This window comes from Centruroides sculpturatus, unplaced genomic scaffold (assembly GCF_000671375.1).
Source record: "Centruroides sculpturatus isolate CEXI.00-Female unplaced genomic scaffold, Cexi_2.0 scaffold405, whole genome shotgun sequence".
Lineage (NCBI taxonomy): Eukaryota > Metazoa > Arthropoda > Arachnida > Scorpiones > Buthidae > Centruroides > Centruroides sculpturatus.
In genome coordinates, this window is record NW_019384578.1 from 121564 (window position 1) to 140624 (window position 19061).

A 19061-nucleotide genomic window follows, 5' to 3' on the forward strand; every position below is an offset into this window, starting at 1 on the left:
AGTGACTCACAACGCTAAGATTTCACTTTTATGATGAGTAGTGTATCTATGGATGTGAGGACCCTTGTCTTACGGCAGCTAACTGGAAGCATAACTGGAATGTTATTCAGGAGAACATGTAGATGATGTCATCATGAGAATTACCATAGTGATGTGTAAATTGTATATAACATACACAACGTATAATTATAGATTGTATGTATAACGTGAGTAATTGACAAACATTGTAGGAAGATTCGATGTATGTTAATTAATGCAAGTTATTAATAATAATGATAAATGGATATGACTAACTTATATACATAGCTATGTATGAAAACTTGAGATGTAGTTAATTTTTATGTATCACATAATTCTGATTGTATAATATTGTTCTCATGTAATTGATACTTTATCATCTATAGTAATCTATGTAACATACGTGACATAATGTAGTTAATTTTTATGTATTTCATAATTCTGATTGTATAATATTGAGTTCATGTAATTGATATCTATCTCACTGGTATTAATTTATGTAACATATGTGATGTATTTGTGATATGCACTTGCATAGTCGAACTGTAAATTTATTATTCTTAATAATTGATCGTGTTAATTAATTGTTAAGTGTTAATTAATATGATTACAAATGATACTGTGTATCAATTGAGTGTGAGAGTATTGCCTTTGATGGCACATCATAAGTGTTGTCCTGCAATACAAGATGCTTCTGCAATAAGTTACTGCACGCGCGTGCAATTAACTATATACTATTGTACGCGTTTATTATTTAAAAATGTATATATATTATAATCATATATTATGTATTTAATTTTACTCATATTTTATGTAATCAAGGTTATACTCATATATTATGTAATTAATATTATATACTTGTATTCACCCGGTTATGCACAAGCGGCACCGGGATATGTCTTGTGACATATACAAAATAAATATCTGAATCTGAATCTGAATCTGGCACTCAATTATTGGGGTTCGCTACTTTCAGGTTTTCTTTACACCCTTCAGGGGTACTATGGCCTTGCAGCCTAAAAACTACACACCAACATCAAATGTAAAGGGTACAGTAGCCATATGTATGTCGTTCAGAGGGATTGTATCTTTCTCTACTGTCTATCTCCTCTCCCTCCTTCTTCCCCTTCCCCTCTTTTCCATCAGCTAAACCATCTTGTGTAAGGCCGATGTCTTTCACGTATGTATGTATGTATGTCATAGAAGGAACTGGAAAGCATCAATTTTATCAACAAAAATAGTTAGATAAATAGCTTAAAGGTTTTCACACTTAATCCAAATTCTCATTTCAGCTAATTATTGAGACTTTACATCTGGCTCGTGCATTTTGCAGTAACCAATGAAACTTACTATCCAACTTCTTTTTCTTTTGAAACATGCTATTGAGACTTTGGAAAGAGATACTATTCTGTATTTTTTTTAACATTATTGTGCATTTTTTTTTTCACTTTTGTGAATGATTCAGTTGTGGATCAGTTTTAAACTTATAAGGAACCAAGTCCGAGTGTTATTTTTAGTTACTTTTTATTTTGCTTTTTATTCTATTTTTGTTTGGAGCTTATGTTTTCTTAGGACGAAGGTTTCCTCACCACTCACCTTAGAAACTTAAAACAGAAGAAAGAAAAACCAACTCATCAATGAGAAAAAGCACTGTAGAAAAAAAACGTGCGCATGCTTGCGCTCCCCAGCGAAAAAAAGTAAGTCCACACCAAGAAGAGGGGGAGACCCCACAAGCACAACTTAGGAACTTGCTAAACCTTAACGAATAAAACATCCTGAAAATTGTCAAAAAGAACAATGTAAAAGGTTAGTGAGTATTGTCGGATAATAGACTGCCAGGCAAAAAGCAAAAGTTCAATGTTAGGGATAAGTATGTAAATGAGGGAAATGGACTCAGTCAGAATTGTGACATCACCTCACAGTATAAATCCCATACCTCAAGCGAAGATGACCAAGGTGAGCTTCTGTTAGCAATGAGCATAGTGAGCTTTGTAGCAGTGAACGACAAGAGGTGTCTGATAGGATAAAGGTGTTCCAAGGCAATTAGAAGTTATTTGATTTGTGGATCGAAGATTAGAAAGTCTCGAGAGTTGAGGAAAAAGATTCCTAGTATATTGAGGTGACGGTTAGGACCTTAGTTCATAAGAATTATTGTACATAAGTTAAGTCTTTGAATTTTTTGTCAAATTCCAAAGGGGAATAGATTTAAGTTAGCCAACAGATTTTGAGTTTTGTCAGGTTGATTCTTATTGCTCATTTTCTTTGAATAAATTGTTGTTTGATTGTTACTAAATTTTGTACATAGTCATTATTAGAATTATTAAATATTAGATTGTTTTTGACTAACTTTGCAATTATTTAATTCGGTGCACGCTTAAAGTCCAGGCCTGGCACATTAACGCAAATTCGCGTAAAGTACCCGTTAGGTAACGGCTATTTCTGGCACACAGTTCGTGTCTATAATTGTTGTAAAAGGTGTAAAAATAAATATAGTACTTTACAAACTTAACCACAAATGTTCAAATTAACTATGATATGGATATCAGTTTCTTGAAGAACTTTCATCAAAAACTTTTTCAGCCAATTCATAAACCCAATTTTTATAATTTTGGAATATATCAAAGATTATTACTTTTATCACTGATTATAGTTTAGAAATAGCTTATTGATGTTCAAACGTTTCTAAATACTTTTGTAATAAATGAAAACAGCATGTCAGATTATTAATGTGATCATTTAAAAAAATAATTAATTTGTTAAATATATAAATTTTGAGATTTATATTGAAATTTGTAAAGTTATTTAATACAAATTTAGTAAAGATATTTATATTTATGTTTATGTTTGTCAGCAACAGAATAGAATATTCAAATGATATGCTTTAAAAATGAATAAAAATATATGGATTATACAGAATAACACATTTGAAACTTATCAAAAATAGTTGTTTTCAAAGAAATCACAAATATTGATAATTCAAAACTAGATAGAAGAGTAACATTTAAAAAAATAAAGATGGAAAAATAGATGTTTCTGACAATCTGAAAATGTTTGATTTTAAAATAAAATAATTTAAGAATTTTTCCTCCTAGGTCCATAAGGTACAAAGAGGGCCTTTTTAATCATACCCATTGTGGGTTTCTGCCAGGCCTAGAATGGGGAATGGCAGGTGATGAGAGATGAGACCAGACTTATCTGGGACAAAACTCCAGAGGTTGCTCCCAAATTTGGTCCTAAGTCCTTCAGAGCAGTATGTTGACATCTTAGCAATCTTGACTATTTGGCTGTTTGATTATAAGCATTTAAAATATGTTCCAATGACATTAGTTAAGTGCAAAAGTAATAATATTTCATGTCAAAAATATTATCATTAATGACAAAGTTATTTAAAACAATTCAAATGATAATTATTTAATATAGTTAAGAAAATATATTAAAATTATACTTCATTTACTTACAAATTTTTTATGAATTCTACAACTTTATCAATAAAAGATCTGTCATTAATGGCATCATGTTTATTCAAATCAAAACCATTGATAAACTATATAAAAAGAATAAAGACTGTCAATTAATACAATTATGTGAAACAATTAAAATATTTTAATACTTACATTTAGAATATATGGTTTTGGAAGTAACTCTAAGATTTCATTTAAAAGGCAACTTTGTGATAAATTAAACACAGTCTTCCATACTCTACATCTTTCTTGATAACTTAAATCAATTCGAATTTCCTAAATATAAACAGATCAACAAATTGCTTACATTAATTATTATTGCTGCTACAAAATCAGGAAATTGAAAACTAGAAAATGAATAACTAATTTCAAATTTAAATTGCTAAATACATTAATAAAATATAGATCAATATCTTTTTCTTCTAATAAATCACACTGTTTATAGACAATCCCTACATTTTTAGCCTGATTCCTTCGTAGCCTCCATAAAGAAACTATAACTGTAATAAGAAATATTATACAGTATTCCATATAAATTTTTGGGAAGTACATTTAACCCTCAATTTACATGGTGTGAAAGTTTTGTGTTAATTGAAATCATGTAAACCAAGAGTAACATTCATATTAAATCTACTTCCATTTCTATATAAATGTTAGTCTATATAAATGCACAATGATAAATGATTGTGACTTTGTAAAATGCAGAACACAAAATACCTTCTCTATGAGAAGTTGCCATTTTTGTTTATGGTGCTTTTAACAGGGATAGACAAGATGTTTTAATACAGATAAAAGATGTTACTCTATCAATTGGTGTACAGTACATCACATACTTATTGGATAATAATTAACATAATTACAGTAACTTATACTCTACATAAGAGAGGGGTTATGGCTGATGTTTTCATCGTGAAAATGTGAATGTTGGACATCAAGCATCACCATCTGGTAAGTCTAGAAGATTGACATTGGCATTTGGTATGTCAAGCATAGTGAGTTGAAGTTTGGCTTAAACTTCTTCATGTTTTTTGTGTTTGGGGTTAAAATTATAATGTATTTTATTAAATAATTATTTAAGCATTTATGAATAATATTGTAAAGAAACAGAGGATTTTAATCCAGAAATTATTTAATTATTTTGCAAGTGAAATGCCTATAGAATTTACATATATTTGTGTTCACAATAGCTTATCATAATTCTGTAGGAGTAAGTTTGTTCTTTCACAGCATCTTCTACCATCAAAGGCATAATACATTTGTAAATTTTCTAAAAAAATTTTCCGAGCTGCTTTTGGATTTACATAAGTCACTAATTCCCTCAACAAAAATATGTTGTGAGAACAGGCAAAATGCATTGAAATTGTCCTACTATTATATTGCACTGTAGGAGACACAATGCTAATTAAAGTCAAAAATAATTATTCAGTGTTATTAAAACATCCTATAAATATTTTAAAATAGTTTAATTTGTTTATTTACCTTTGCTGGTAACATTCATCATTGTTAAACATTTCTGCCGTTTTTCAACAATATCCCATGATTCAGTGCATGATGTGAATGTGTAGCAAAACGTGTTTTACTTAGAGTTCAAACATCAAACGTATACTTTGCTTGCTGTACAAGTTTAACATTTTAACTTTGGCCACAAACTCTCTAATGACACAGTGCAATATTTAAATGTGGCATTTCATACAAAAATTAAGTAAAGAGCTACTCTTTTATATCTTATATATAACATATAATATGTATATTCTTATAAACCAGTGGTTCTTGAACTGTGGGATAAGCCTAAAGTAGGACATGAGATCTTTCATGAGAATGTGAAAAAATATCATTATTATTTTTTATTTTCATGTACAATTCCCACAACTGTTCAACATTGTGTTCACTAGTTTCAATACAATATAGGATTAAAAACCCTTACAACTTCCATATTTATTTCATTAATGTTATTAAATTGCAGATTACTATTATTGTTATGACTACAATACAGTTCTTATATCACAATTTGATTTTATTTAGCAGGAAGAAGTTTCACTAAATTGGCAGATTTGGTTATATATCAATTTCCATCATGGAATGATTCTTCCTTGATAAGCAGGACAGATAACACACACATTATTTTTTTTTGAAACCTTGTTCATCCTCCAAACAAAACAATCATATAAACCAACCTACCTTCTGTCTCCAGGATGCCACTTAATTTTATAGTTTGTAATTTTTGTTATTTATTTATGTATTTTATTATATCTGTAGAATGGAACATCAATCCACACCAACACTTGCTTGGTCAAACCATCTTTACTGACAAGGCAAGTGTTAGCATGAACTGATTTTCCTTTGTACTGAAATATTTTGTAGCAATACAATGTGGTTCCAAAGCAGGACTATTTTATTATATTTATTTATTTATTTGGTATTATTTATTTTATTCATTATATTATATTTTTCTTTTAAATATTTTAAAAGAGCATTTTTCAATTTTAAAAGCTTGTATTTCAAAAAGAAAATTTCTAAAATATTTTTGAAGTTTGTGCTGATCATTCTGTTCAATATCTAACTAATAAAGCTTTACACAAATCTTATAACATTGTTTTGTGTTATGCATTAAGTTAAAAAATGCTACATGAGCATGTGCATTGGCAATGCAGGCAGCTGTATTGAAATGAAGTGAGACTCAAAATCCTTTACCAAGATATGCTTTGTAATATGTAATTTATAGTGTATGAATTTCAACACAATTGATTTAAAATAAAACAGGAGACATAATTTTGGCTACCCTATATATTTCATAATTACTATATTAATACTATTTTCCCCTAATTTTAAATTTTTAATTTATTTGGAATTAATTGAGTAATAGATAAAATATATGTCTTTCTATATNTAAAGTAAATCTTTGTAAATTCATACCCTTTCTTAAATTACTCCTAATGACCATTCCCAGTTTGGGGCCTTATACAAACCAATGATGCTAAAACAAATTTATATAATATCTAGAGTCACAGTCATTTGCTAACCCATCCATAATATACAATGTTATATAAAGTTACAGTTGATAGCATCAGCATTCAATATTCTACATATTAGATTTGGTTTTGCTTTTAAGATTGCAATTCTTATGTTAATGTGACTATAAAAACAATTTTAGCTATTTTTATTCTAGAACAAACAACCTTTATAAAACTAATACAGGGTCTTCCAAAAATAATTCTACCATTTTATATTTTCTGTAATCATGTTAATTATTATCTGAGAAGTATGCAATGTACACCAATTATTAGAATAACTGTCTGAGTCTCCTCTTTCATCTGCATTCATATATCTCATTGTCTACTACCTCTAGGAACTGCAGTAAACAAAAATGGTGACACTGCAACAGAGGAGTTTTGTGTTTGCAGTTTGTAAAGTTGGAATCAATTACATTGAAATTGTCATTCACAGATAATTTCAAAGTGATCCACTACATAAGGCAATCATTCTTGTTGCACAGTGATCAACAATGATAAATGTCAACATCCACATTAATGGTGAAAAGTGAAACAAGTAAACAGTTACCTGGGTGCTTTGCTTGACTGAGTGCAGAAGTGGAAAAGGAATCACGAGAATTGGTATGGCAAAAGAGGCATTTAGCAAAATGAAAACAATTTTGTGTGGATCTCTGATATTAGAATTGAGAAAAAGACTGGTCAAATGCTACATCTGGAAGCAAAGTCTGATAGCCGCTTAAAACTTGTCCATCTCATATACTTAGACAACGACATTAGAATAGATTTCCAATGGGTACCGGGTCATGCGGGGGTTCTTGGCAACGAGACCGCTGACCATCTTGCCAAACAAGCAGCAAAGTCTTCAGTCACTAATACTTTCAATTACATTCCTATCTGTCAACAATGATGTCAAGAAGCAAATCTTCATTCTCTGGCAAGACAGCTGGGACCATGACACCACTGGTAGGCTGACCTACACTTATCCCCAAGATTGACACTACTGTGATTCTTTGCCACTTTTATTCCAGTTACACCCTCACTCAGGTACTAACAGGACACAGCAACTTTAAGCAATACTTGCATAGATTTAACCTTGGAGACAATCCACAATGCAATTGTGATATTCAGGAGGACTTCACTTAGTTTTGCGCTGATCTAGGTACAATCATATTAGGGATAGTTTAATGAGAGCTGCTATTCTTGAAGAGTACAACTGGCTTTGCAACCTGAACAACTCATTCACACGCGAACAATGTTCCATCATCTATTCACATTCATATCCCTTAGTGGGGCTTTTGAGAGCACTCACTCTGAGGGCATGGATTGCAATTAGCTTTCCCCTGCTTTGTTTCAACTGTCAGTATGTAGCTGCCTTTCAACTTCATATTTTAATTCTTATTTTTCATCATCTTTTCAGTCTAAATTCAGTTAGTTTAAGTTAATCCTAGTTGTAAGTTAGACTGGGGGCTTCAGCTTGGTTTCCAGTTAGGTTATGATAGGTTAGGTTAAATTAGATTAGGGTTGCTATCTTTAGTTGTCTGGTTAGGTTCATCCTAGATTATGGTAGGTTAGTTTAGTTAGTTAATGCTTAAAAAAAAATGATAATAAAATAAAATAATTGGGGTCTTGCTCATTTGTCTTCTGTTGGTCCGTTCATCTTCTCTAGTTTGTCATTGTGTTCGTTTGTTTTCACACTCTCTGTCTAGCTGTTAATGGTATTAAGATTTGCACTTGCATTCAGTTTTATTAGTATTAAGTAGATATAAGTCTTTCTACTAACAGCCACTTGACACTAACTTCTTCACTTAGCTATTTGTAGCGGCACTCAATTATAATTCTTCACTTAGCTATTTATAGCGGCACTCAATTAATCAATAATATAACATTTAACTCAAGTCATGAGACAAATGTGAATATATATACGGACGGATCAAAAACCGGGAAAAGCGTGGGTTGTAGTTTCGTGGTTTATTGTAACAACGAAACAATAGCAATAAAACAGTACAATCTTGGCGAATTTTGCTCTAATTTCTAAGCAGAACTATTCGCTATACAGATGGCTGTTTCCTGGTCAAACCAAATGTACACGAATGGAGTAATAAAAATTACTACAGACTGTGCCTCTGCTATCGATCTATTAAACTCCAGGAATTACCATCCAATAGCAAACAACATACATAATATTATAAATACTTCTAGCTGTCGATACACTCTAAACTGGATTAGAGGTCACCAGGGGCACATAGGAAATGAAAAGGCTGATGAGATGGCAAAAAAAGCTTCTCATAACNTTCCTTCCTTTTAAAAGAAATGCGTAACATCCTGTTGTCTTCCGCAATGCATTCTGCATTTTGCTGCTTCATCATGAAGACGACGAAGGAAAAGTAAGTCCATTACCGACGCACCTTGTTGTTCAAAATACTGAAGGGCAGTTTCGACAGCCTTTAGTCCCTCACTATGTGATATTTTAGGAGCTTGTACGGTAGAGTTCTCAACATCGACGTCTTCATCATTTTCTGGCATTTTTTCATTTAACTGTGACAACAGCAATAATTTCTGCATTGGACATAATGTCTTGCTTGTTATCGTTCTGGAACCACTGTTCGACATCATTTTCACTGGCTTCTGCACATCCAGGAACTCTTTTCAGGAGGTTGAGTAAGTTTACATTTTCTGCATCATCATGTTCAATGAACTCATTTCCCTTGTGATCAAGGAGTTTTCGTCATGAACGAACTAGTGTTAATGACTCTAACTCATTCCAGGTGTCCACCACCCAGCCAACAACATCCATTAGGTTAATTTTCTTTAAGTTCTGGATAAGACCTTGACCGTCATCATTTGCAGAAAGAAGGGAGGATAACAGCTTGTGCCAAGTTATCCGGACTACCGGGTTATCGAGTGCCGAGTTTTCGGGACACTATTGTATTTAATTGTTGTGAGCTTTTGTTACCAGAATATTTCTAATGAAATTATCTTCCCAAAAAATTGTTATTTGGATTTTATTCAAGAAATAAGATACTCTGAAAAGATTGTTTTTAATGAATTTAAATTGATTTGCAAAATTTTTCAAAAGAAACAAATATTTTCTTCAAAAGATAAAGCTTAAAATTTGAAGTTAAATTATATGTTCATTCATAAAATGAAAATGTAAAGTATAAAATTAAGACATGTGTGTGTACACATCAATTCTGTTAATTGGTAAATTTATAGGCTAATTCTTGAAATTATACATTTCTAGTCAAAAAGAATAATAATAATCTACAGAATCATATGAATGTTAAATATCTTTCTTGAGACTGTTTTATAATTTATAAACAATCTAAAATTTCAGTAGCATAAATTTAACTAGTTATTTTAAAATATGACTTTATTATAATAATTACAATGATTTTTACTTGTTGGAATATTTTAAGAAATTATCGTGTACTGTTTTAATAAAAAATGTTGCACTTCAAACAAGATCTGCTTGAAAGAAAATGTTTTTAATATAATCTTATGATATGATTCTAAGTATACAATCATTTATCAACAATAAATAAAAATAGCAAATCATTTTGTGAAACTGTTAAATAAGCAAAATATTATATAGTTTGCTTTCCAAGCATATTAATTTGTTAATTAGGGCATTAATTTAAAAAAGTTTTCAGGTAGAAAAAGCTACGAAAACTGTTTGAGGAAGGCAGTAAGGAAGGTGAAGATACACCCTGATTAAAGAAGCAAAATAGTACATGTAATTTTTGAATCTGAATAATTTATCTAAAAATGTTTTCTTCATTTTGAAAATGTAGTGTGTTTTTAGCAATATCAAAACTGATCAATAATTTTTATAAGAATATATTCAAAATTAAATAAATTGAAGATATTAAATTAAAAAATTAATAATAAATCATAATAATACTGCCAGTTCATGCACATATAAATTTGAGTGTATTTAAAGTTTGTTACTTACAAACCAAATACAATGTACAAAATAACATTATGTATTCTTAAATTTTACAATTTTTTTTGTACAGTAAGATCTTGCTAATTTGAACAGAAAAAATAAACTCTCTCTGAACAAAATGTGTTGTTGCAGTTATCTTCTGCTGTTCAAAATACTGTACATGTGCCTTCATCCTCAAAATGAATTTAAAATGTTTTTGGAATATAAAATTAAGGCTAGTTTCTTGTCTTTTCCTTCATGTATAAAATACTCGTATTTTAAAACTTAAGTGTATGAGCCAAATTTGTCAATTCTCAAAAATATAATATGATGTAATACAATAGATAATTTCAACTTCAGTAAATTGAGAACCCTATATTAATATATACAAAAAAATAGATTGAGAAAAAGAATTTCCAGTAATCTGAAATACTTGCTAATCAGACCAAGTTCAAGTTCAGATTAGTGAGGTTCTACTGATTTTACAATAACAAATAAGCATTAAAATAAAGAATATGGTGAAATTAATTTTATAATGAAAGTAAGAGTCAATGTATTAATGTTTATTATATTATGAATCAATAGATTATTCACATATAATTTATAATTCTATAATAGTTATAACTTAAACAAAAATACAATTTTAAATAATTTATTATAGGAAAAAGTGTGGTGTTTTTTTTATGTAATTGAAGATGAGGACTTGGTACATTGCACAATAATATTTCATTAAATTTGTATTGTAATGGTTAGATCTTTGTTTTAAATTTATTGAAATTATTAACAAATGTCAAATTGTATAAAAATCAGATATTTTAACAAATATATATTTTTAAAATATAAATTTTCATCACATTAATCAGAACAGAATGTATGAACAGAATTCAGATCATTAAATGTATATAATTACTTGCAAACATTTTTTACAGTGTATAAAATAAGTGTTTAAATTTTTTTTTGGTAACCTCTTGAAAAAAAAAAGATGTGCAGTTGTTTTTGTTTTAATTTATACTAAAAATGTATGAAATAATTATCAATATATTTAAGTGCTGTATTTTTTGTTGCTATTTATAATCAATATTATATAGAAAAAATTGTATCTTTAGAAACATAATCTCAACTCATGGCACATCAAATTAAGTTTATTTGGTCTCACTTTTATTTGATATTGACATTAGTAAAATGTAAAAAGTGTTTAGGTTATATTTATCCATTATAAAGAAGGAGTTTCAAATGTTAGAAAATTAAATTATTCAAAAATTATTTTTAAAGTAAGAATTAAAATTATATTATAAAGACTATTAAATTTAATGTGAAATATAAACAGACTTTTCCAAACAGCAAAATGATAAATATGGTAAGAAATTATGTGCTTATTCTGTTCACAACATCATTATGTGAAATCACTCTCAACTGAATCTGAGACAAACTATATCGGAAAATAGGACAATTTAATTTATCATAGTGTTCCAGAAACCAATTATGTTGTATAAGTAAATCTTATATCCTTTAAAAATAATTAGAATAATAGGATTCAATTCAATAGTCAGAGAGCTAAAATTAATCATCAGACTAAAACAAAATAAAAATTTACTTTGTTTAAAAACTTTATAAATTAAATTACAATGAAATTAAATTTTAATAACTTCTCATAGTGGTAAAAAAATAATTACAATATTAGAAATCTTAACTTTAAAATTTTTCCAGTCAAACTGTTTTTTAGTTAGTTATTAGAAAGTATTCCTCACCATCCATTTAATGCAAGATTATAAATTTTAGAAATGTCTGGACAAGTGTTGTCTGAATACAAATAAATTTTTTCTCTAAATTCATATATAATTTTGGATTATATAACCATACAGTTTATACTCTGTCAAATGAGAATGTTGCTTCCAGTCCTAAAAAAATATTTTTTATCTCATATTATACTTACAATATTTATTATTATTTTGTATTCTTTCTATCCTATGATTGTTAAGAGGGCATCCTAGCATACTCATTAAAAGTTTATCGGGTCAAAGGGCACAAAAACCAAAATTTTGTATCATTCTATTATTTAGTATAATTCTTAATACATGCTACTGCATAGCTTTTCTTTCCTAGTTATAAAAAATTTGTAAATGGGCTTTGAAAATAACTCAATTCTTATTAATAAACTTTATAACTGAAATAATTTCTAACTTTATATCAAACAAACATTAAAATTACTCAAATGTTTTATAATACATAAATTATCATTTTATTTTATATATGGTTTTATTTGAGTATGTTATGTCACAAAGAGATATGTATAAAAAGCTATCTCCTGTTTTTCCTCAAACAAAACATCTAAAACAGTTTTGCTTATTTCCTATAGACAAGGCTTATACAAAAATAGCAAGGCTATCACTCTATAATGAACATTCAGAAGTGGCCTTATCTAGGCATAAAATGCAATGCCCAGTCTCACAAATTTTATAGTATATTTTAGTATTTAAAAGTACTACAAAATCAATAATCAATAATTGATAGTACAAAAAAGTATATCAATTATCAGTAATTGTTGAAAATATAATTATACTGGTATCTGTTCTATCTGAAGAATGACTATTCTCAAAGATAAAAATGATGAAGAACCGTGGCAGCTTGTGGCTGTCTCAAAAAAGTGCATCATATACAACTTTAATAGAATCTTTTTGATTTCATATAATGTTTTGGTTGGTGCTAGTTTTGATAAAAACATTAATTTTTACTGTAGATAATAATTTATATACTTACAAATAATAAAAATGAAGACTTTTTTGAATTTTCTTTTTCTTTTGGGGTATTGCAGTTCTGCAGTTGCAGTTTTGGGGTGTTTTTCTTTTGGGGTGCTTATCAAGAGCACTGCTGATCAAGACACTTAAAAAAAGGGGATTACAAGAGAGACTTTCTTCACTTTTGATCTTGTCCATTAAAAAAAATATTGCTGCAGAGCTGTACATTTTTCTCTGTAATTGATAAATTCAGCACTGCTAAAAGCAGAAGAGCAGTTCTGTAAGTGTATTTTCCAATTTATTGTAAAACTATTGTACAAATTTTATTTTATTGGATGTTTTACTGTCTGTTTCTGTATTAATTAAATTACTTATATTATGATAGATCTAAATAAATCTACTTCTACCTCCATCATTCTTTTAATGGTCTCAAAAATAAACTTTGCCTAGGATCTCTCAAATCCTAGGGTAGCTTCTGTGAATACCACTGAATGGATCTTCTCCATAAATATTAAGTAGCAAACACTTCAGTATGTGAATATCGACTCTAAAATTTTGCATTGGAAATACTAGTTATCATTAAATTAAGTGACTTTCAAACTAAAACTTCAAACAAGTGCATATAACTGATAACTGATCTGCTTTGTATAATTCTTATTGCATGAGCTATTTCTGTTTAGTGTCACACTTGATTTAGTATCAGTTTCTGAGGTAAACAAATGGTGGTGTTAAATCAAAATTTGATTGAAGTAGGCTAAATAGTAAACAGTATATTACAAGACTAATTCAAAAAGTAAGGTAACAAGAGCTCTCATGGGTGTCATATACCTCCTCTTGTTCGAATTTTCCATTAGGGCTGCAGTGGAAGACCACAGCTTTATCACACAGGCATTGCTTGGCCAAATGTTGTATCAGATTCTCACAATATCATCTTGAAGATGGCTGCGCTCACAGAAACGTAGTCAAACATGGACGTGCATAGTGTGATTCGGTTTCTGCATCTAAAGGGCAACTCAGTAGAACACCAAAAGAAATTCATTGTCAACTTGTTGAGGTGTATGGTGATAATGTCATGTCACAAAAACAGGCATGGGTTTAGTGCACTGAGTTCGGTAAAGGCAGGTCAGATATGCAAACTGAATAAAGATCTGGTAGGCCAAACACGTCTTCCACAGATGACAATCTGTGCCATATTGAAGGTATGATTCAGGAATGATTTCCATCTCTTCAGACCATTCAAGAAGCACTTGGATGGTAGGTGATTCCAAACTGATATGGAAGTTCAGCAAGCCATCACGAAGTGGCCAAAGGGACTCAACGCAGATTTCTTCTCTGCCGGTATCAATGCCTTGTTATATCATTGGAATAAATGTTTGGACAAGCATGGTGACTATGTTGAAAAATAATATGTAACAGTGCCATAATAATCTGTATCACTATATCTGCCTGTGAAATAAAATTTGTACAGGGGAGGTCTTTTACTTTACTTTTTGAATCACCTACATATTTACATAAAGAACACAACAGATAATGATTATTTCAAAGGTTTGCTATATTGTAACATACTGATAATATATACTTATATAATCTAGTTTGTATTGCAAAAACATCAAAATCTAACAACAATTTTAATAAAAATTATATTTGTTTACAACATATATTTATTTGTATAACATACCTGAAATAATTTATTTAAATGATGACCGAAATATTTAAGTTGAGGATAGACACAGCATATCTCATTCAGACAGTCTAAACAAGTCTCCAAATTGCATTGAAATTCATCATTAGAAACATTTTCATCTAGTAAGTGATTTGTTAGTTTTAAATATTTCACTAAAGTTCGATAAAATGTGAAATCTTCTTTATCTTGAATACTAGATTCAACTAATTGTTGAAAAAATTCTACAATGAATAAGAAAAAAATATATATTAATCAGTATTAAAGATTCAATTTAATTTATTCACAGTTAGTAAAAATTATTGGGACAGCATAAACTTATGTAAAAATATTTTGAATTTCAAAAATTTTATGACAATATTTTTAAAGATGTAGCACCACAATACTGTAAAAAATATTAATAAAATAACTATTTTGAATAAAAATTCAAATAAAAATCTTCCTAAAACAAGCTTTTAGGCAGATTGAATTGTAGATTCCAAAAAACATTAAACAAAAACAGAAAATCTGGAGTTCTTAAAACAAAAATAGTAATTCTTGAATAAAATAATATTTACCAAAAGTTTTTAATATTTCCAAATATTTATTGCAATCTTATCTCAAAAACAATAAAAATTATATCTGTAAGTTACTTTGAAAGTAAAGAAATTATTTCATCAGTACTAATATTGTTTATATGAAACAAATTCAATAAATAAAGTTAGTAGTGTAATTAAAAACATAATGCAGCCTTGTACCAATAGTCATTGCTGCCACGTGGAATTTGTGTTCACAATGCGGTTTACAAAATGATGATGTTCATATCATTACAGAAATAAAAAAAAATAATGGTTGAAATATTGAAATATTCTGTAAGGTAAATATTTTAAATTTTTAGTACATGTATAATTGTAAATTTATTGTATTTATTGTATATTTACTAGAGTAACAAAAAGTTTGCGCTTTGTTTGACTTGTTTGGAAGAAGAGGAAGAAAATACTGTAGTTTCCAAATGCAACTGGGTAAAATAAAGTTGTCGATCGACTAGTATTTTTTGAATCTGCGGATGCAATAATTCCTAGAGAATAATGGCGTTCAAACCCGTTACATATCGAGAAATGCCCATAAATTAAAAATTTTGACGATTTCTCGAATTACGACCGAGTCAGTTTATTTTTTAACTTCAAAAAATTATAGTTTGACAATGCTTTTATCCTTTAAATCAGGGCTTCTTAAACTATGGGTTGCGACCCTATTTGGGGTCACTTAGCGGAATCTTGGGGTCGCGAGATTTTAATGCAAAATATTGAAAATAATTTGCGAGAATTTGAAAATGGCACGCTTTGTGTCATAGGTTTCGTAAGTTCCGCTTTGTGTCACTTCTGGTGCAGCAAGACAATGATTCAGCAACACTGATTGTAGTCTGAACTAGTGTAGTAATTGTCGCTTTTCAGTGTATTCAGTTGTCTCCGTTCCATCGTAACACAAGAGTGAACTGTGGTAGTACACTATTATTGTTTTTGCAAATTTGTATATATTTTTATTTTATATTTTTTGGGTTGCGAAAAAAATCACAATCATAAATGGGGTTGTGAATAAAAAAAGTTTAAGAAGCCCTGCTTTAAATCAGTGGTTTCCAAAGTGAGCACCACCACCCCCCGTGGGCGGCGAGTAAATCTAGGAGGGAGAAAAGAANGTAACACAAGAGTGAACTGTGGTAGTACACTATTATTGTTTTTGCAAATTTGTATATATTTTTATTTTATATTTTTTGGGTTGCGAAAAAAATCACAATCATAAATGGGGTTGTGAATAAAAAAAGTTTAAGAAGCCCTGCTTTAAATCAGTGGTTTCCAAAGTGAGCACCACCACCCCCCGTGGGCGGCGAGTAAATCTAGGAGGGAGAAAAGAAGCAAGTGGGTGGCAGGGTATTGGACTGTGACCATAGGCAAAGGTTGAGGTCACCGACAACCTTTTCCTTTCCTCTGTTAAATGGGTAAGAAGAAATATTGCATTTAATGGTTTCCAGATGTCGAGAACAATGTATGGTAAAGACACAAATCGTGAGGTTCATAGAAAATATTTCCAAGTCTTTCTCACACAAGGGAAAATGGGTTAGGGGGAGCTGGATCGAAAAGCTTTAAATGATCCCCTATGAACTGACACGTGCCAATACCTACAGTATATACAGATGCAAGATCTATATGACTTATAATTACAGTGACCATATTTTTTTGGGGGAAAATAAAGGACATATCGAAGAAAATCAAAAAATCCTTATAAAATTCATAAGTTTATAACATTTATTACGAAAATAGTAGCATACAACAATGCATACATTAAAATTTTAAACAATCTGAATTATTACACATACACACACTGTAAAAATTTAAATAACATTAATTTTGATACTTTTCAGTAGAATTAATTTTTTTTTTTATAGTGCCGTTTCACGCTTTAAAGTCATAAAATTCCATACAGTTCATTTGAAAGTTGTATTTGATAGCAATACATGCTTCTAATGTGCTTACTTTTAAATCAGTTTTTTCATTCGTCCACATATTATTCAGCAATGAAAATATTCGTTCAATGGGGGCATTAAGATCCAGGGAGACAAAGAAAATTCTATGATTTTACAAATGTTTTTGAAAACAATTTCTTTTGCTGTAAAATGTTCAAAAATCTCAATCCACCTTTGACGGCAGGGCTGATTATTCTGTCACCATTTGTCGATCTTTTCGTTTGTGAGATATTTTTTTACACACGAAACTTCATCAAATAATTCACAGTCGAGTATATTTACGGACCAATGATTCGAAATAAAGATATAGCTTTCCTCTACTTTCGCCCACAAAGAGATTTCGCATAATGTGACCCATTCAAACACATCTATTTCAATAAAAACATGTCCCAATTATTTAGATAATCTATGCACATTTGATAAAATGTGTACACGGCATCATTGAATTTTTTGGCTTGTATATTTTCTGATTTTTCTAATGCTAAAACCACTTTTCTAATAACAATAGGAAGAAACCCCTCATTTTTTCTTTCAACTAACTTCAGCTTTAATTAACAAGTGTATCATCCATCAACTAGAGAGTTAAAAAACTATCACAAAAATCCCCATAAGAGTGTCCACCCCCTGGTACTGTCAGTGGGCCGTTTGGTTGGCGACACACTGCACTACTGCGCTCTATGTAGCAATGCAACACTGGTCGTGATGGCGTATACAAAACTAACTTGTTCAATATATTATTTTAAAAAATTTTTTTAACTTTGCGTCAACTTTACAAAATAAAGGACAAAATGCCTATTTTAGAAAATAAATAAAGTTAAAGGACAGAGCAGTGAAATAAAGGACGTATGGTCACTGTACTTATAATCAATAGCATTTTATATACCCAACCAAATACTTATTTTTCATTGGTATAATAAAAAATATCTGAATTAGAAAGTTATTTTTAAAACTGATTGTACCTGATTCTATCTTAGGATAAAGTTTATTCTCTTCAGGATCCTGTTCGATGAGTTGTGCACAATATTCCCAGCATAAAAATTGACTAACCCATTCCCAAACGATTTGCCTTTCTCTCGCGAATCGATTAAAAACAGACATTTTTTAACACTAATCAATTTATTTAATGCAACTTGTCAAACCATGCTTCGCGCCACTCAGACACGTGCAGCGACAGAGACCTCTACCAACATTGAACAATTTGGCTATCTGGCTACAAAATTGTAAAAACATAAAAATCAATATTAATAATAAACTAAAAATATAATAGGAATAATTTAAAAGTTTATTATATTAATACTAATAATAAAATATAAAAATTAATACTATAATAATTTTAAAAATTTTAAAGTTAAATTCTAGATATGTGTATTGTTTTTTAAAATTGTTTAAATGTTTTTTGTAATTAAATTAACATGATTAACAATAAAATAAATATAGCCAAACCTCGATTTACGAACTTAATTTGTTTCTAAATGTTGTTCGTAAATCGATTTGTTCTCAAACCGAAACAAATTTTCCCATAAGAAACGATGTAAAATGGATTAGACCGTTTCCGACCCACAAAACAAAACCTGTTTTTTTTACTTTTTAACTGTATTTCATCCATAAATATGCCTACAAATGCAACGTAATATTATAACATACCAACTGAATAACGAGTAGAGTTTATTACGTTTTTATTTATTTATTTATTTTATACATAATTAGGAACTGTCAGCCGACAAAAGTCATCCACCCCAATTAAGAAAAAC

General features: G+C 29.6%; 1 protein-coding gene across 1 annotated transcript in view; it reads right to left on the reverse strand.

The window, feature by feature from the left end:
* The window catches only part of LOC111624393, a 32764-nt gene extending 14279 nt beyond the window's left edge, over positions 1 to 18485 (reverse strand). Inside the window, exons 1-4 of the mRNA XM_023367223.1 lie at positions 18270 to 18485; positions 14808 to 15034; positions 3633 to 3755; positions 3477 to 3562 (exon numbers count right to left, since the gene is read on the reverse strand). Coding sequence (XP_023222991.1) covers positions 3477 to 3562; positions 3633 to 3755; positions 14808 to 15034; positions 18270 to 18408 — 575 coding nt within the window. The 5' untranslated portion in view covers positions 18409 to 18485. The remainder of the gene's footprint in view (positions 1 to 3476; positions 3563 to 3632; positions 3756 to 14807; positions 15035 to 18269) is intronic.
* Between the last annotated feature and the right edge of the window lie 576 nt (positions 18486 to 19061).